General features: G+C 43.4%; 6 protein-coding genes across 6 annotated transcripts in view; all 6 read left to right on the forward strand.

Annotated features, from left to right (window-relative positions):
• Positions 1 to 51: 51 nt before the first annotated feature.
• LOC124484907 (protocadherin alpha-2-like) lies at positions 52 to 2,815 on the forward strand. The gene is made up of 2 exons (XM_047046025.1): positions 52 to 2,468; positions 2,797 to 2,815. Exons 1-2 carry the CDS (start codon positions 52 to 54, stop codon positions 2,813 to 2,815), a joined length of 2,436 nt encoding a protein of 811 aa, XP_046901981.1.
• An 893-nt stretch (positions 2,816 to 3,708) lies between these two features.
• LOC124484908 (protocadherin alpha-2-like) lies at positions 3,709 to 8,359 on the forward strand. The gene is made up of 3 exons (XM_047046026.1): positions 3,709 to 5,379; positions 5,795 to 8,176; positions 8,285 to 8,359. The coding sequence occupies exons 1-3, from the start codon at positions 3,709 to 3,711 to the stop codon at positions 8,357 to 8,359; spliced, it is 4,128 nt and encodes a 1,375-aa protein (XP_046901982.1).
• Positions 8,360 to 9,160: 801 nt separating this feature from the next.
• On the forward strand, positions 9,161 to 11,877 carry LOC124484909 (protocadherin alpha-3-like). The gene is made up of 2 exons (XM_047046027.1): positions 9,161 to 11,594; positions 11,857 to 11,877. The coding sequence occupies exons 1-2, from the start codon at positions 9,246 to 9,248 to the stop codon at positions 11,875 to 11,877; spliced, it is 2,370 nt and encodes a 789-aa protein (XP_046901983.1). The 5' UTR covers positions 9,161 to 9,245.
• Positions 11,878 to 12,836: 959 nt separating this feature from the next.
• LOC124484911 (protocadherin alpha-3-like) lies at positions 12,837 to 14,580 on the forward strand. The gene has a single exon (XM_047046028.1). It carries the CDS (start codon positions 12,865 to 12,867, stop codon positions 14,578 to 14,580), a length of 1,716 nt encoding a protein of 571 aa, XP_046901984.1. The 5' UTR covers positions 12,837 to 12,864.
• A 434-nt stretch (positions 14,581 to 15,014) lies between these two features.
• Positions 15,015 to 17,858, forward strand: LOC124484912 (protocadherin alpha-2-like). Its single transcript, XM_047046029.1, has 2 exons — positions 15,015 to 17,503; positions 17,847 to 17,858. The coding sequence occupies exons 1-2, from the start codon at positions 15,131 to 15,133 to the stop codon at positions 17,856 to 17,858; spliced, it is 2,385 nt and encodes a 794-aa protein (XP_046901985.1). The 5' UTR covers positions 15,015 to 15,130.
• Positions 17,859 to 17,968: 110 nt separating this feature from the next.
• Positions 17,969 to 18,910, forward strand: part of LOC124484913 (protocadherin alpha-7-like) — a 1,147-nt gene continuing 205 nt past the window's right edge. Inside the window, exon 1 of the mRNA XM_047046030.1 lies at positions 17,969 to 18,900. Within this exon, the coding sequence (XP_046901986.1) occupies positions 18,085 to 18,900 (816 nt within the window). The 5' untranslated portion in view covers positions 17,969 to 18,084. The remainder of the gene's footprint in view (positions 18,901 to 18,910) is intronic.

Below are 18,910 nucleotides of genomic sequence, written 5' to 3' on the forward strand. Positions count from 1 at the left end.
TAGGCCGTCTTTCATTGACGCCATCAAGGTTTTTACTATCTGTGGATAGCGATGGGTCTCTCCATTCTCGAATGCTTCTGCTGTGCTACTCTGCTGTTGCTTTGTTTGGTGGATTTATCTTCCTGTCAGATCGTCTATTCCATCTCAGAGGAGGTGAACAAGGGAACCGTAGTTGGAAATATCGCCAAGGATCTAAATCTCAATGTTCAGGAACTGGAGTCCCGTGTGTTTCAGATTGTGTCTGGATCCAAGACGAAATATTTCGAGGTAAATCGTAAAACAGGCGCCCTTTTTGTAAGTGAAAGAATAGACAGAGAGGAGATTTGTGGGACTAGCAAGAAATGTTCCTTAAATGTAGAGGCCATGGCACAAAATCCCCATAGTCTTTATCGGATTGAAATAGATATATTAGACATAAACGATAATGCTCCGTTTTTCTCAGTGAATAAACTGACGCTGAATATAACAGAGATCGCTATTGCAGGAGACAAGTTTCTGTTGCCCATCGCCAAAGATCCGGATATGGGCAGTAACGCGGTTAAAGCCTACAAGCTGAGTTCAAATGAACACTTCTCTCTGGATGTGCAGAGTGGAGGAGAGCAGAGTGTGTCTGCTGAGTTGGTGCTACAGAAACCTTTAGACCGAGAGAAACAGGCTGTGATTCAGCTCGTACTGACTGCTGTGGACGGAGGAAAACCTCCCAGATCCGGTACCCTCCAGATCGTAGTGAATGTTATGGATTTTAATGACAATGATCCTGTTTTCAGTCAGACGCTATATAAAGTTAAAGTTAAAGAGAATGCGCCAAAAGACACTAAGATCCTTTCAGTTCTAGCAACCGATATAGATGAAGGAGTGAATGGTGAAATAACATATTTGTTAGTGGGAGATGGCACTGAAGATGGGCAAAATGTATTAACTATTAATACCGAGACAGGAGTCATTGAGGTAACGGGACTTATTGATCATGAAGAAACTCCTGCAATTGAGTTAAGAGTCCAAGCCAAAGACAGAGGCATTCCTCCCAGAAGCACCAATTGTAAAGTTTTAGTTGAAGTTGTCGATGAAAATGATAACGCACCTGCCATCTCTGTAACTTCCCTTATAGACACAGTACAGGAGGACGAGAAAGCGGGCACCGCTGTAGCTTTGGTCACCGTGACCGATGGCGACGGAGGTAAAAACGGAGCAGTGCAGTGTGGCATTGCTACACCTGTTCCTTTCAAGCTGCAGCCCTCATATAAAAACTATTACTCGCTTGTGGTCGACGGGCCGTTGGACAGGGAGCTAGCATCCCAGTATAATGTGACAATTTTAGCCGTGGATGAAGGGACACCACCTCTCTCTAGCTCCAGTGTAATAACCGTTCTCATCTCTGATGTGAACGACAATTCACCTCGTTTTTCAGATCGCGTCTTAGGCGTTTTTTTGAAAGAGAATAGTCCCGTGGGGTTTCCTATTGCCAAGCTGACTGCGCATGATTCTGACATGAATGAAAATGCACAGATTTCTTATTCTTTGATTGAAGAAGGGAATACGACACCGGTATCCACAATGGTAAATATGAACTCTTTAACTGGAGAAATATACACCTTGCAGTCGTTTAACTACGAGGAGATGAAACGATTCCAGTTCCAAGTTCAGGCCACAGACGGTGGTGTTCCTCCTCTGAGCAGCAACGTGACTGTGAACGTTTTCATCCTGGATGAGAATGACAACACTCCTGTTATTCTCCCGCCCTATTCTGACCAAGGCTCTGTCAACTTTGAGAACATTCCCTATGCTGCTGAAGCGGGCTACTTTGTGGCCAAGATCAGGGCTGTAGACGCAGACTCTGGTTACAATGCCTTGCTATCTTATCACATCTCTGAACCAAAGGGGACGAATCTGTTCAGAATTGGAAGCAGCAATGGAGAGATCAGGACTAAGAGACGCATGAGTGACAATGACTTAAAAACTCACCCGCTGGTCATAGTGGTGTCTGACAATGGAGACCCTTCCCTGTCTGCCACTGTGTCTATTGATGTTGCGGTGGTTGAAAGTACAGGTAACATGCAGACAACTTTCAGACAGCTACCAGTGAAGGAGGAGAGTTTCTCAGATCTAAACCTGTATCTGCTCATCTCCATAGCCTCAGTATCAGTGATATTTCTACTGAGCCTCATCAGTTTAATAGCGGTAAAATGCCACAAGACAGACGGCAGTTTCAGCAGGTACAGCGCCCCAATGATAACCACCCACCCTGACGGGAGCTGGTCTTACTCCAAATCTACTCAGCAGTATGACGTGTGTTTTAGCTCAGACACAATGAAGAGTGACGTGGTAGTTTTCCCCACGTCGTTTCCACCTGGTGACGGGGAGCTGATCGGTATCAATGGAGGAGACACTTTCAGTAGGACTCAAACTCTGCCCACCTGCGAAAAGGTAAGGGGATTTCACACTACTAAAAGGAAATTGCACAATGCAAAGTTGATGCCATTGGCTATTGTTTCTTTTCTACTTCATTTTTTACATTTGTTAAGGTGTATTCGTTTTGGTTGTTTACACTGCATTGTATTATCATCAAGTTAGCGTTCAGCACCGCTGAACTGGACAGCGAAACCGTAAAATTGGTAATCCTCTCTTTGTATTTACAATTATGTCTGGAATTGTAGTTTAATGAAATCAAACCCTTTTCCTGGCACTTGTAGATCTTTAGGATTCCTCTATGAATATTAGGTATAGTAGTGAGAGCTATCAGGGACCATACTTTAAGTTCTAGAAACTGGATTGAAGAGTGCGCTCTCAATTCTGTAGACACAAGGCGTCGCTATAGACCGTGATTTAAAACGCAGTCTGATCACTAATCTATTATTACAAACTCCTCCTTTCTCTCCTGGCCTCCATTGCGTGTATTGCTTTGTCAGTGTTGCACGATACTATACCTCTGAGGAACACGTATTCAGAAGAGTATGCTTGCATTTGAAACAACTGTGCTTATTTTTTTTGAAGTAACTGATCTCCACAACCTCACGGATATTTAATAATCCTTGGATAACGATGGATGTTTCCGTGTGGATTCTTTTCCCTCTGCTTTGTTTATGGGAGGTATCATCCGGTCAGATTTCTTACTCCGTCTCAGAGGAGGTGAACAAGGGAACCGCTGTTGGAAATATCGCTAAAGACCTCAATCTCAATGTTCAGGAACTGGAGTCTCGTATGTTTCAGGTTGTATCTGAATCGAGCAAGAAGTATTTTGATGTGAATCTTAAGTCCGGTGTTCTGTTTGTTAATGAGAGAATCGACCGAGAGGAGATTTGTGGGACCAGTGAGAAATGCTCTCTGAGTATAGAGGCAATTGCGCACAATCCCATGAGCATCTTTCGCGTTGAAATAACTATAATCGATATAAATGACAACGCGCCTTCTTTCTCTGTTAACGCTTTAACTTTAAATTTAACAGAAAACATAGTTACAGGAGAGCGATTTCTTCTGCCTGTGGCTAAGGACACGGATGCGGGCAGTAACTCAGTGAAAGCCTACAAGCTGAGTCCAAATGAACACTTCTCTCTGGATGTGCAGAGCGGAGGAGAGCAGAGTGTGTCTGCTGAGTTGGTGCTACAGAAACATTTAGACCGAGAGAAACAGGCTGTGATTCAGCTCGTACTGACTGCTGTAGACGGAGGGAAACCTCCACGATCCGGTACATTACAGATTGTCATCCATGTCATGGAAATCAATGACAACAGTCCAATTTTCAGCAAATCCTTGTACAAAGTAAAAGTTGCAGAGAATGTTAAAATTGGATATAAATTAATACGTGTCGAAGCAACCGATATAGATGAAGGTATGAATGGTGAAATTGTTTACTCTTTCGTTGGCCATGGTAATGCTAAAGAATATAATATATTTTTTATTGATCCTCATTCAGGGGAAATATCAGTGATAGGTGATCTTGATTATGAGGCAAATGTTGGCATTGAGTTGCGCGTGCAGGCGGCTGATCAAGGACAATATCCCAAAACTACCCATTGCAAAGTTTTAGTAGAAGTTATCGACATGAATGACAATGCGCCACAGATATCCGTGACGTCACTTATAAGCACAGTTAGAGAGAATTCAGAGTCGGGTACTGCAGTTGCATTGATAAGACTTTCTGATAAAGATGGCGGTAAAAATGGAGTTGTGAATGTTGACGTCAGCGGAAATGTGCCGTTTAATCTGCAGTCGTCTTATAAAAACCAGTATTCTCTGGTAGTGGACGGACCTTTAGATAGAGAGCGGCACCCCCAGTACAACATCACCATCACAGCCGTAGATGAGGGAACCCCCCCTCTCTCTAGCACCAGTGTCGTTACTGTGCAAATTTCTGATGTGAACGACAACCCACCCCGCTTCCCAGAGCCCATTGTCAACGTGTATCTGAAAGAAAATAGTCCAGTTGGAGACGTGGTAGTTAGCGTGCATGCGCATGATACTGATGAAAACAATAACGCGCGTGTCTCATATTCTCTGAAAAGCACTTCATCGCTTATCAACATTAATGATTTGACGGGTGAAATATCCACTCTGCAGTCGTTTAACTACGAAGAAACGAAACGATTCCAGTTCCAAGTTCAGGCCACAGACGGCGGTGTTCCTCCTCTGAGCAGCAACGTGACTGTGAACGTTTTTATCCTGGATGAGAATGACAACACTCCTGTTATTCTCCCGCCCTATTCTGACCAAGGCTCTGTCAACTCTGAGAACATTCCCTACTCTGCTGAAGCGGGCTACTTTGTGGCCAAGATCAGGGCTGTAGACGCAGACTCTGGTTACAATGCGCTGCTCTCTTATCACATCTCTGAACCAAAGGGGCCGAATCTGTTCAGAATTGGAAGCAGCAATGGAGAGATCAGGACTAAGAGACGCATGAGTGACAATGACTTAAAAACTCACCCGCTGGTCATAGTGGTGTCTGACAATGGAGACCCTTCCCTGTCTGCCACCGTGTCTATTGATGTTGTGGTGGTTGAAAGTACAGGTGACATGCAGACAACTTTCAGACAGCTACCAGTAAAGGAGGAGAGTTTCTCAGATCTAAACCTGTATCTGCTCATCTCCATAGCCTCAGTATCAGTGATATTTCTACTGAGCCTCATCGGTTTAATAGCGGTTAAGTGCCACAAGACAGACGGCAGTTTCAGCAGGTACAGCGCCCCAATGATAACCACCCACCCAGACGGGAGCTGGTCTTACTCCAAATCTACACAGCAGTATGACGTGTGTTTTAGCTCAGACACAATGAAGAGTGACGTGGTAGTTTTCCCCACGTCGTTTCCACCTGGTGACGGGGAGCTGATCAGTATCAATGGAGGAGACACTTTCAGTAGGACTCAAACTCTGCCCACTTGTGAAAAGGTAAGGAGATCGCATACTTCTAAAAGATAATAGCAGAATGCAACGTCAATGATATTGGGTAAAGTTTATCTTTGACTTGTGGTGTCTAACGTTTGGTAGGGTGTGTTGGTGTCGTGATGAACGTATTTGGGACTGTTTGTTCAAAAAGTGGTTGTTTATTCTTTGCTGCATTGTGATCAACACTCTGTTGAATATATTAGAAAAAATATGAACACGTGGTGTCGCTGCAGACCGTGGATATTTTCATCTGATTTCTCTTTATTGTAACTCCTCCTTCTTAAGCGTCTAATATTGTTTGACGGTATTGTCAGAAGGGCTGTGGTGAAGCAAGGAACGCAGACGATATAGGCCTCAGTAGAAACATTTATTTTGATATTATCTTTGGATAAATGTGCACATTTTTGGGAAGTAACCGATCTCCACAACTTCACGGATATTAAGTGATCCTTGGATAACGATGGATGTTTCCGTGAGGATTCTGTTCCCTCTGCTTTGTTTATGGGAGGTATCATCCGGGCAGATTTCTTACTCCGTCTCAGAGGAGGTGAACAAGGGAACCGTAGTTGGAAATATCGCTAAAGATCTCAATCTTAACGTTCAGCAACTGGAGTCTCGTATGTTTCAGGTTGTATCTGAATCGAGCAAGAAGTATTTTGATGTCAATCTGAAGTCCGGTGTTTTGTTCGTGAATGAGAGAATTGACCGAGAAGAGATTTGTGGGACCAGTGAGAAATGCTCCCTGAGTGTACAGGCTGTGGCGCACAATCCCATGAATATCTTTCGTGTTGAAATAACTGTAATGGATATAAATGACAATGGTCCTGTTTTTACAGCTAAATCCCTCACATTAAATGTTTATGAAAACGCGGCCGTGGGAGAACGTTTTCTTCTGCCGGTGGCTAAGGACGCGGATGTGGGCAGTAACTCAGTAAAAGCCTACAAGCTGAGTCCAAACGAACTGTTCTCTCTGGATGTGCAGAGCGGAGGAGAGCAGAGTGAGTCCGCTGAGTTGGTGCTACAGAAACATTTAGACCGAGAGAAACAGGCTGTGATTCAGCTCGTACTGACTGCTGTAGATGGAGGGAAACCTCCCAGATCAGGGACGTTACAGATAATTATACAAGTTATGGATATTAATGACAATAACCCCGTTTTCAGCAAGCCTCTTTACAAAGTGAAAGTTGCGGAGAATGTTAAGATAGGTACCAAAATAATATCTCTAACGGCAACAGATATAGATGAAGGGGTGAACAGTAAAATTCTGTACTCGTTTGTTGGACATGATCATGCCAAAGAATTAGAGCTCTTCTCTATTGATCCTGAAATAGGTGAAATATCAATCATAAGTGACCTGGACTATGAAGAAAATGTCGGAGTTGAGTTGCGCGTGCAGGCAGCCGATCAAGGCCATCCTCCAAAAACCACACACTGCAAAGTTTTGGTAGAAATAATTGATATAAATGATAATGCGCCACAAATATCAATTATGTCACTTATGAGCACAGTTAGAGAAGATTCTAAATCAGGTGCTGCAGTTGCATTGATAACATTTTCAGATAAAGATGGCGGTAAAAATGGAGTTGTAAACGGTCACATCAGCGGAACTGTCCCGTTTAAACTTCAGTCTTCTTATAAAAACCAGTACTCTCTGGTAGTGGACGGACCTTTAGATAGAGAGCGTCACCCCCAGTACAACATCACCATCACAGCCGTAGATGAGGGATCCCCCCCTCTCTCTAGCACCAGTGTTGTTACTGTGCATATTTCTGATGTGAACGACAACCCACCTCGCTTCCCAGAGCCCATTGTCAACGTGTATTTAAAAGAAAACAGTCCAGTTGGAGACCTGGTAGTTAGCGTGCATGCTCAAGATACTGATGAAAACGACAACGCGCGTGTCTCATATTCTCTGAAAAGCACTTCATCGCTTATCAACATGAATGATTTGACGGGCGAAATACACAGTCTACAGTCGTTTGACTACGAGGAAACTAAACGATTCCAGTTCCAAGTTCAGGCCACAGACGTTGGTGTTCCTCCTCTGAGCAGCAACGTGACTGTGAACGTTTTTATCCTGGATGAGAATGACAACACTCCTGTTATTCTCCCGCCCTATTCTGACCAAGGCTCTGTCAACTCTGAGAACATTCCCTACTCTGCTGAAGCGGGCTACTTTGTGGCCAAGATCAGGGCTGTAGACGCAGACTCTGGTTACAATGCGCTGCTCTCTTATCACATCTCTGAACCAAAGGGGCCGAATCTGTTCAGAATTGGAAGCAGCAATGGAGAGATCAGGACTAAGAGACGCATGAGTGACAATGACTTAAAAACTCACCCGCTGGTCATAGTGGTGTCTGACAATGGAGACCCTTCCCTGTCTGCCACTGTGTCTATTGATGTTGTGGTGGTAGAAAGTACAGGTGACATGCAGACAACTTTCAGACAGCTACCAGTAAAGGAGGAGAGTTTCTCAGATCTAAACCTGTATCTGCTCATCTCCATAGCCTCAGTATCTGTGATATTTCTACTGAGCCTCATCAGTTTAATAGCGGTAAAGTGCCACAAGACAGACGGCAGTTTCAGTAGGTACAGCGCCCCAATGATAACCACCCACCCTGACGGGAGCTGGTCTTACTCCAAATCTACTCAGCAGTATGACGTGTGTTTTAGCTCAGACACAATGAAGAGTGACGTGGTGGTTTTCCCCACGTCGTTTCCACCTGGTGACGGGGAGCTGATCAGTATCAATGGAGGAGACACTTTCAGTAGGACTCAAACTCTGCCCACCTGCGAGAAGGTAAGAAGATTGCTTACTTCTCAAAGAAAATTGCAGAATGCAACACCAGTGCTGTAATTTAATGTAATTTTATAATGTTTGATTACACTGCATTGCAATGGTATGAAGTTCGTGTTCAGCACCGCTGTGCTGGACAGCGACATCACAGAGTTAGCGCAAGGGGTCCCATTATCGTCCACCTAGTTCTCGACGCTCGTTAGCAATGTTACCAAAATTTCGTTATAATACAAATTTAAATCGTTATGTCACAGCATTGTACTTTAATATATAGATACACACCTATTTCATAACAGTCCGGTTTTGAAATCCAATCCGGATATGCCTAGAAATGTTACTTTCCTGATTTTAGCAGTTAGCCAGGGGGTCCCATTATCGTCCACCCAACCACTTTCAATGGAGAATTGTCAGTTTGACGCTGCGGAAGGCAGATGGTACACATATTCAATGTACACGATATGTACACATACTCAAATCTCGAAGTAAGAAGCTGTAATTTGGTGTGCAGCAATATAAGATCTCTACATGTCGATGAGTTACTTTCTTTCGTTGCTGCTGCATATCTTCTTTAAGAAATTAACGGAAGAAACGGTTGTGGACGATAATGGGGCCCCGAACGTTGGAGATTAAGAGTGGACGATAATAGGGCCCTTTACACCGGTACTCCCATTTTTGAATTCACAATTATGTCTGGAATTTTAGTTTAATACATAAAATGCCGGCAATTGCAGATCTTTAGGTTTCATATATCAATATTAGTGAGAGCTGTCAGGGACCATACTTTAAGTTCTAGAAACTGGATTGAAGAGTGCGCTCTAAATTCTGTAGACACAAGGCGTCGCTATAGACCGTGATTTAAAACGCAGTTTGATCACTAATCTATTATTACAATCTCCTCCTTTCTCTCCTGGCCTCCATTGCGCGTATTGCTTTGTCAGTGTCGCACGATACCATACGTCTGAGGAACACGTATTTTAGAAGATTATGTTTGCATTTGAAACAACTGTGCTTATTTTGTTTGAAGTAACTGATCTCCACAACCTCACGGATATTTAATAATCCTTGGATAACGATGGATGTTTCCGTGTGGATTCTTTTCCCTCTGATTTGTTTATGGGAGGTATCATCCGGTCAGATTTCTTACTCCGTCTCAGAGGAGGTGAACAACGGAACCGCTGTTGGAAATATCGCTAAAGACCTCAATCTCAATGTTCAGGAACTGGAGTCTCGTATGTTACAGGTTGTATCTGAATCGAGCAAAAAGTATTTTGATGTGAATCTTAAGTCCGGTGTTCTGTTCGTGAATGAGAGAATCGACCGAGAGGAGCTTTGTGGGACCAATGAGAAATGCTCTTTGAGTGTAGAAGCTTTGGCGCACAATCCCATGAGCATTTTTCGTGTTGAAATAACTATTATCGATATAAATGACAATAGTCCCATTTTTTCTGTCAAGTCACTTACATTGAATATTTCTGAAAATGCGGCGACTGGAGAACACTTTTTTCTACCAGTGGCCTCCGACTCGGATGTGGGCAGTAACTCAGTGAAATCCTACAAGCTGAGTCCAAATGAACATTTCTCTCTGGATGTGCAGAGCGGAGGAGAGCAGAGTGTGTCCGCTGAGTTGATGCTACAGAAACCTTTAGACCGAGAGAAACAGACTGTGATTCAGCTTGTACTGACTGCTGTGGACGGAGGGAAACCTCCTAGATCAGGGACTTTGCCAATCGTGGTAAATGTATTGGACATCAATGATAATAACCCTGTTTTCAGCAAACCTCTTTACAAAGTCAAAGTAGCAGAAAATATAAAGATGGGTAGTAAGATAATATCTCTCACTGCAACGGATTTAGATGAAGGTATGAATAGTAACATTCTGTATTCTTTCGTGCGACATGGTAATTCTAAAGGATACGGTATGTTCTCTATCGATCCTCAGTCTGGTGAAATATCAGTTATAGGTCACCTGGATTATGAAGAAAATGTAGGTGTAGAACTGCGAGTTCAGGCTGCTGATCAAGGCCATCCTCCAAAAACCACCCAGTGCAAAGTTTTAGTGGAAGTCATCGACATGAATGACAACGCGCCACAGATTTCAATTACCTCGCTTATAAGCACAGTCAGAGAGGATTCTGAATCAGGTGCTGCGGTTGCATTGATAAGACTCTCTGATAAAGATGGCGGTAAAAATGGAATTGTGAACGGCGAGATCAGTGGAACTGTTCCGTTTAAACTTCAGTCGTCTTATAAAAACCAGTACTCTCTGGTAGTGGACGGACCTTTAGATAGAGAGCGTCACCCCGAGTACAACATCACCATCATAGCCATAGATGAGGGAACGCCCCCTCTCTCTAGCACCAGTGTTGTTACTGTGCACATTTCTGATGTGAACGACAACCCACCCCGCTTCCCAGAGTCCATTGTCAACGTGTATTTAAAAGAAAATAGTCCAGTTGGAAACCTGGTAGTTATTGTAAATGCGCACGATGCGGATGAAAACGACAACGCGCATTTATCATATTCTCTGAAAGGTAGTGCTATGGCTTCATCACTAATCAATATTAATGAGTTGACGGGCGAAATATACACTCTGCAGTCGTTTAACTATGAAGAAACTAAACGATTCCAGTTCCAAGTTCAGGCCACAGACGGTGGTGTTCCTCCTCTGAGCAGCAACGTGACTGTGAATGTTTTCATCCTGGATGAAAATGACAACACTCCTGTTATTCTCCCGCCTTATTCTGACCAAGGCTCTGTCAACTCTGAGAACATTCCCTACTCTGCTGAAGCGGGCTACTTTGTGGCCAAGATCAGGGCTGTAGACGCAGACTCTGGTTACAATGCGCTGCTCTCTTATCACATTTCTGAACCAAAGGGGCCGAATCTGTTCAGAATTGGAAGCAGCAATGGAGAGATCAGGACTAAGAGACGCATGAGTGACAATGACTTGAAATCTCACCCGCTGGTCATAGTGGTGTCTGACAATGGAGACCCTTCCCTGTCTGCCACTGTGTCTATTGATGTTGTGGTGGTTGAAAGTACAGGTGACATGCAGACAACTTTCAGACAGCTACCAGTACAAGAGGAGAGTTTCTCAGATCTAAACCTGTACCTGCTCATCTCCATAGCCTCAGTATCAGTGATATTTCTACTGAGCCTCATCAGTTTAATAGCGGTAAAGTGCCACAAGACAGACGGCAGTTTCAGCAGGTACAGCGCCCCAATGATAACCACCCACCCTGACGGGAGCTGGTCTTACTCCAAATCTACTCAGCAGTATGACGTGTGTTTTAGCTCAGACACAATGAAGAGTGACGTGGTAGTTTTCCCCACGTCGTTTCCACCTGGTGACGGGGAGCTGATCAGTATCAATGGAGGAGATACTTTCAGTAGGACTCAAACTCTGCCCACCTGCGAAAAGGTAAGAAGAATTCACACTAAAAGGAAATTGCACAATGCAACGTTGATGCCATTGGCTAATGTTTCTTTTCTACGTAATTTTTATAATTTTTAAGGTTTACTCGTTTTGGTTGATTACACTGCATTGTATTATTATCAAGTTAGCGTTCAGCACCGCTTCACTGGACAGCAAAACCGCAAAATTGTTACTCCTCTCTTTGAATTTACAATTATGTCTGGAATTGCAGTTTAGTAAAATCAAACCCTTTTTCTGGCACTTGTAGATCTTTAGGATTCCTCTATGAATATTAGGTATAGTAGTGAGAGCTGTCAGGAACCATACTTTAAGTTCTAGAAACTGGATTGAAGAGTGCGCTCTCAATTCTGTAGACACAAGGCGTCGCTATAGACCATGATTTAAAACGCAGTCGGATCATTAATCTATTATTACAAACTCCTCCTTTCTCTCCTGGCTTCCATTGCGCGTATTGCTTTGTCAGTGTTGCACGATACTATACCTCTGTGGAACACGTATTCAGAAGAGTATGCTTGCATTTGAAACAATTGTGCTTATTCATTTTTTCGAGTAACTGATCTCCACAAACTCACGGATATTTAATAATAATTGGATAACGATGGATGTTTTTGTGTTGAATCTATTTCCCCTGCTTTGTCTATGGGAGGTATCATACGGTCAGATTTCTTACTCGGTATCAGAGGAGGTGAACAAGGGAACCGCTATTGGAAATATCGCTAAAGATCTCAATCTCAATGTTCAGGAACTGGAGTCTCGTATGTTTCAGGTTGTATCTGAATCGAGCAAGAAGTATTTTGATGTGAATCTGAAGTCCGGTGTTTTGTTCGTGAATGAGAGAATCGACCGAGAGGAGATTTGTGGGACCAATGAGAAATGTTCTCTGAGTGTACAGGCTGTGGCGCACAATCCTTTGAATATTTTTACCATTGAAATTTATATTCTTGACATTAATGACAATGAGCCTTTGTTCTCGGTTAGTTCACTGACATTAAACATAACGGAAAACGCAGCAGCAGGAGATCGATTTCTTCTGCCAGTTGCTGAGGACACAGATGTGGGCATTAACTCTGTCAAGATCTACAAGCTGAGTCCAAATGAACACTTCTCGTTGGATGTGCAGAGCGGAGGAGAGCAGAGTGTATCTGCTGAGTTGGTGCTACAGAAACCTTTAGACCGAGAGAAACAGGCTGTGATTCAGCTCGTACTGACTGCTGTAGACGGCGGAAAACCTCCCAGATCCGGTACTTTAGAGATAATGATACATGTTATGGATATCAATGACAATAATCCAGTGTTTAGCAAATCACTGTATAAAGTGAAAGTTGCAGAAAATATTGATATTGGATCAAAAATACTACGTGTCTCAGCCACAGATAAAGACGAAGGTATAAACGGTGATATAATGTACTCTTTCGTTGGACACGGGAATGCTAAAGGTTATGAAATGTTTTCTATAGATCCTTATTCTGGAGAAATATCAGTGAGAGGTGACCTTGATTATGAGGTAAACGTTGGTATTGAGCTGCGCGTGCAGGCGGCTGATCAAGGACAACATCCTAAAACTACCCATTGCAAAGTTTTAGTAGAAGTCATCGACATGAATGATAACGCGCCACAGATATCAGTGACGTCACTCATGAGCACAGTTAGGGAAGATTCTGAGTCTGGGGCTGCGGTGGCGTTAGTAATGCTGTCTGATAAAGATGGCGGTAAAAATGGAGTTGTAAACGGCCACATCAGCGGAACTGTTCCGTTTAAACTGCAGTCTTCTTATAAAAACAAGTACTCTCTGGTAGTGGACGGACCTTTAGATAGAGAGCGTCACCCCCAGTACAACATCACCATCACAGCCGTAGATGAGGGAACCCCCCCTCTCTCTAGCACCAGTGTTGTTACTGTGCACATTTCTGATGTGAACGACAACCCACCCCGCTTCCCAGAGCCCATTGTCAACGTGTATTTAAAAGAAAATAGTCCAGTTGGAGACATGGTGGTTAGTGTGAATGCATATGATGCTGATGAAAAAGAAAACGCGCATTTATCATACTCTATAAAAAGTAGTGGCATGTCCTCCTCGCTATTCAACATTAATGATTTAACAGGCGAAATATACAGTCTCCAGTCGTTTAACTACGAAGAAATGAAACGATTCCAGTTCCAAGTTCAGGCCACAGACGGTGGTGTTCCTCCTCTGAGCAGCAACGTGACTGTGAACGTTTTTATCCTGGATGAGAATGACAACACTCCTGTTATTCTCCTGCCCTATTCTGACCAAGGCTCTGTCAACTCTGAGAACATTCCCTACTCTGCTGAAGCGGGCTACTTTGTGGCCAAGATCAGGGCTGTAGATGCAGACTCTGGTTACAATGCGCTGCTCTCTTATCACATCTCTGAACCAAAGGGGCCAAATCTGTTCAGAATTGGAAGCAGCAATGGAGAGATCAGGACTAAGAGACGCATGAGTGACAATGACTTAAAAACTCACCAGCTGGTCACAGTGGTGTCTGACAATGGAGACCCTTCCCTGTCTGCCACTGTGTCTATTGATGTTGTGGTGGTTGAAAGTACAGGTGACATGCAGACAACTTTCAGACAGCTACCAGTAAAGGAGGAGAGTTTCTCAGATCTAAACCTGTATCTGCTCATCTCCATAGCCTCAGTATCAGTGATATTTCTACTGAGCCTCATCAGTTTAATTGCGGTAAAATGCCACAAGACAGACGGCAGTTTCAGCAGGTACAGCGCCCCAATGATAACCACCCACCCTGACGGGAGCTGGTCTTACTCCAAATCTACTCAGCAGTATGACGTGTGTTTTAGCTCAGACACAATGAAGAGTGACGTGGTAGTTTTCCCCACGTCGTTTCCACCTGGTGACGGGGAGCTGATCAGTATCAATGGAGGAGACACTTTCAGTAGGACTCAAACTCTGCCCACCTGCGAGAAGGTAAGGATATCGCATACTTTTTAAAGAAAATTGCATAATAACACGTCAAAGTTATAATTTATTTTTGACTTGTGGTTTTAAAATGATCAACAATTGTTTATAATGGTTGATTATGCTGCAATGCAATGGTATAAAGTTCATGGTCAGCACCACTGTGCTGGACAGCGACATTGCAAAGTTGGTACTTTGGAATTCACAAATACGTCTAGAATTGTAATTTATTAAAATAAAACTAAATGCCGGCACTTGTAGATCTTTAGGTTTTCTCTATGAAAATGAGTGCTAGCAGTCAGGGACCATACTTTAAGTTTTAGAACCTGGATTTAAGAGTTCGCTCTCACTTCCATAGACACAAGGCGTCGCTATAGACCGTGATTTGAAACGCAGTGCGTTTACTAATCTATTATTACAAACTCCTCCTTTCTCTCCTGGCCTCCATTGCACGTATATTGCTTTGTCAGTGTTGCACGATATCAAATGTGTTGGGAAGGTCTTTGAAAAAAAGAGGTGGCGTATATTTTTTTAGGCCGTCTTTCCTTGACGCCATCAAGGTTTTTACTATCTGTGGATAGCGATGGGTCTCTCCATCCTCGGATGCTTCTGCTGTGCTACTCTGCTGTTGTTTTGTTTGGTGGATTTATCTTCCTGTCAGATCGTCTATTCCGTCTCAGAGGAGGTGAACAAGGGAACTGTAGTTGGAAATATCGCCAAGGATCTCAATCTTAATGTTCAGGAACTGGAATCCCGTATGTTTCAGATTGTGTCTGGATCCAAGACAAAATATTTCGAGGTAAATCGTAAAACAGGCGCCCTTTTTGTAAGTGAAAGAATCGACAGAGATGAGATTTGTGGGACTAGCAAGAAATGTTCTATAAATGTAGAGGCCATGGCACAAAATCCCCATAGTCTTTATCGGATTGAAATAGATTTATTAGACATTAACGATAATGCTCCGTTTTTCTCAGTGAATAAACTGACGCTGAATATAACAGAGATCGCTATTGCAGGAGACAAGTTTCTGTTGCCCATCGCCAAAGATCCGGATGTGGGCAGTAACGCGGTTAAAGCCTACAAGCTGAGTCCAAATGAACACTTCTCTCTGGATGTGCAGAGTGGAGGAGAGCAGAGTGTTTCTGCTGAGTTGGTGCTACAGAAACCTTTAGACCGAGAGAAACAGGCTGTGATTCAGCTCGTACTGACTGCTGTAGACGGAGGAAAACCTCCCAGATCCGGTACCCTCCAGATCGTAGTGAATGTTATGGATATAAATGACAATTTTCCCGTTTTCAGTCAGACTCTATACAAAGTCAAAGTTAACGAGAATACGGCAAAAGCGACTAAGATCGTTTCAGTTGTAGCAACGGATTTCGATGAAGGAGTGAACGGTGAAATAACGTATTCTTTAGTGCGAGATGGCACTGAAAATGGGCCAGATTTATTCAACATTAATCCCGAGACAGGAGTCATTGAGGTAACAGGATTTATTGACCATGAAGAAACTCCTGCAATGGAGTTAAGAGTCCAAGCTAAAGACAGAGGAGTTCCCCCCAGAAGCACTCATTGTAAAGTTTTAGTTGAAGTTGTCGATGAAAATGATAACGCACCTGCCATCTCGGTAACTTCCCTTATAGACACAGTACAGGAGGACGTGAAAGCGGGCACCGCTGTAGCTTTGGTCACCGTGACCGATGGCGACGGAGGTAAAAACGGAGCGGTGCAGTGTAGCATTGCTACACCTGTTCCTTTCAAGCTGCAGCTCTCATATAAAAACTATTACTCGCTTGTGGTCGACGGGCCGTTGGACAGGGAGCTAGCATCCCAGTATAATGTGACAATTTTAGCCGTGGATGAAGGGACTCCACCTCTCTCTAGCTCCAGTGTAATAACCGTTCTAATCTCTGATGTGAACGACAATTCACCTCGTTTTTCAGACCGCGTTTTAAGCGTTTATTTGAAAGAGAATAGTCCCGTGGGGTTTCCTATTGCCACGCTGACTGCGCATGATTCTGACATGAACGAAAATGCACAGATTTCTTATTCGTTGATTGAAGAAGGCAATACAACACCGGTATCCACAATGGTAAATATGAACTCTTTAACTGGAGAAATATGCACCTTGCAGTCATTTAACTATGAGGAAATGAAACGATTCCAGTTCCAAGTTCAGGCCACAGACGGTGGTGTTCCTCCTCTGAGCAGCAACGTGACTGTGAACGTTTTTATGCTGGATGAGAATGACAACACTCCTGTTATTCTCCCGCCCTATTCTGACCAAGGCTCTGTCAACTCTGAGAATATTCCCTACTCCGCTGAAGCGGGCTACTTTGTGGCCAAGATCAGGGCTGTAGACGCAGACTCTGGTTACAATGCCCTGCTATCTTATCACATCTCTGAACCAAAGGGGCCGAATCTGTTCAGAATTGGAAGCAGCAATGGAGAGATCAGGACTAAGAGACGCATGAGTGACAATGACTTAAAAACTCACCCGCTGGTCATAGTGGTATCTGACAATGGAGACCCTTCCCTGTCTGCCACTGTGTCTATTGATGTTGTGGTGGTTGAAAGTACAGGTGACATGCAGACAACTTTCAGACAGCTACCAGTAAAGGAGGAGAGTTTCTCAGATCTAAACCTGTATCTGCTCATCTCCATAGCCTCAGTATCAGTCATATTTCTACTGAGCCTCATCAGTTTAATAGCGGTAAAGTGCCATAAGACAGACGGCAGTTTCAGCAGGTACAGCGCCCCAATGATAACCACCCACCCTGACGGAAGCTGGTCTTACTCCAAATCTACTCAGCAGTATGACGTGTGTTTTAGCTCAGACACAATGAAGAGTGACGTAGTGGTTTTCCCCACGTCGTTTCCACCTGGTGACGGAGAGCTGATCAGTATCAATGGAGGAGACACTTTCAGTAGGACTCAAACTCTGCCCACCTGCGAAAAGGTAAGAAGATTGCTTACTTCTCAAAGAAAATTGCAAAATGCAACACCAGTGCTATAATTTATTATTGACTTGTGGATTTTTTATAATGTTTGATTACAATGCATTGCAATGGTATGAAGTTCGTGTTCAGCACTGCTGTGCTGGACAGCAACATCACAGAGTTAGTACTCCCATTTATGAATTTACAATTTCTTCTGGAATTGTAGTCTAATAAAATTAAATAAATGCCGGCAATTGTAGATCATAGGTTTCCTATATCAATATTAGTGAGAGCTGTCAGGGACAATACTTTTAGTTTTAGAAACTGGATTGAAGAGTGCGCTCTCAAGTCTGTCGACACAAGGCGTCGCTATAGACCGTGATTTAAAACGCAGTCTGATCACTAATCTATTATTACAAACTCCTCCTTTCTCTCCTGGCCTCCATTGCGCGTATTGCTTTGTCAGTGTTGCACGATACTATACCTCTGAGGAACACGTATTCAGAAGAGTATGCTTGCATTCGAAACGACTGTGCTTTTTTTGTTGTTGAAGTAGCTGATCTCCACAAACTCACGGATTTTTAATAATCCTTGGATAACGATGGATGTTTCCGTGTGGATTCTGTTCCCTCTGCTTTGTTTATGGGAGGCATCATCCGGTCAGATTTCCTACTCGGTCTCGGAGGAGGTAAACAGGGGAACTGCTGTTGGAAATATCGTTAAAGATCTCAATCTCAATGTTCAGGAACTGGAGTCTCATATGTTTCAGGTTGTATCTGAATCGAGCAAGAAGTATTTTGATGTGAATCTGAAGTCCGGTGTTTTGTTCGTGAATGAGAGAATCGACCGAGAAGAGCTTTGCGGGAAACATGAGAAATGCTCTCTGAGTGTAGAGGCTGTTGCGCACAATCCAATGAGCATATTTCGCGGTGAAATAACTATTTTAGATATAAATGACAATGGTCCAATCTTTACTGTAAAAATCGTGACGTTGAATGTTTCTGAAAACGCGGCGGTGGATGAGCGTTTTCTTCTACCTTTAGCTGAGGACGCGGATGTGGGCAGTAACTCAGTCAAGACCTACAAGCTGAGTGCAAATGAACACTTCTCTCTGGATGTGCAGAGCGGAGGAGAGCAGAGTTTGTCTGCTGAGTTAGTGCTACAGAAACCTTTAGACCGAGAGAAACAGACTGTGATTCAGATGGTACTGACTGCTGTAGACGGAGGAAAACCTCCCATATCAGGGACGGTACAGATTATGGTGAACATTTTGGATATCAACGATAATAACCCCGTTTTCAGCAAACCTCTTTATAAAGTGAAAGTGACAGAGAATGTTAAGATGGGTACCAAAATAATATCTCTAACTGCAACAGATTTAGATGAAGGTATGAATGGTAAAATTATCTATTCTTTTGTGGGACACG

The sequence above is a fragment of the Hypomesus transpacificus genome, chromosome 23 (assembly GCF_021917145.1).
Source record: "Hypomesus transpacificus isolate Combined female chromosome 23, fHypTra1, whole genome shotgun sequence".
In the NCBI taxonomy this organism is placed as follows: Eukaryota; Metazoa; Chordata; class Actinopteri; order Osmeriformes; family Osmeridae; genus Hypomesus; species Hypomesus transpacificus.

What these genes read in the sequence shown, in the direction of transcription:
- LOC124484909 (XM_047046027.1), top strand. Translation starts at nt 9,246, where the DNA reads ATGGATGTTTCCGTGTGGATTCTTTTCCCTCTGATTTGTTTATGGGAG. An exon ending in CTCTGCCCACCTGCGAAAAG is followed by an intron (nt 11,595 to 11,856) that starts GTAAGAAGAATT and finishes TGGCACTTGTAG; the next exon opens with ATCTTTAGGATTCCTCTATG.
- LOC124484911 (XM_047046028.1), top strand. Translation starts at nt 12,865, where the DNA reads ATGATACATGTTATGGATATCAATGACAATAATCCAGTGTTTAGCAAA.
- LOC124484912 (XM_047046029.1), top strand. Translation starts at nt 15,131, where the DNA reads ATGGGTCTCTCCATCCTCGGATGCTTCTGCTGTGCTACTCTGCTGTTG.
- LOC124484907 (XM_047046025.1), top strand. Translation starts at nt 52, where the DNA reads ATGGGTCTCTCCATTCTCGAATGCTTCTGCTGTGCTACTCTGCTGTTG.
- LOC124484908 (XM_047046026.1), top strand. Translation starts at nt 3,709, where the DNA reads ATGGAAATCAATGACAACAGTCCAATTTTCAGCAAATCCTTGTACAAA. An exon ending in CTCTGCCCACTTGTGAAAAG is followed by an intron (nt 5,380 to 5,794) that starts GTAAGGAGATCG and finishes GGGAAGTAACCG; the next exon opens with ATCTCCACAACTTCACGGAT. An exon ending in CTCTGCCCACCTGCGAGAAG is followed by an intron (nt 8,177 to 8,284) that starts GTAAGAAGATTG and finishes AATGGTATGAAG; the next exon opens with TTCGTGTTCAGCACCGCTGT.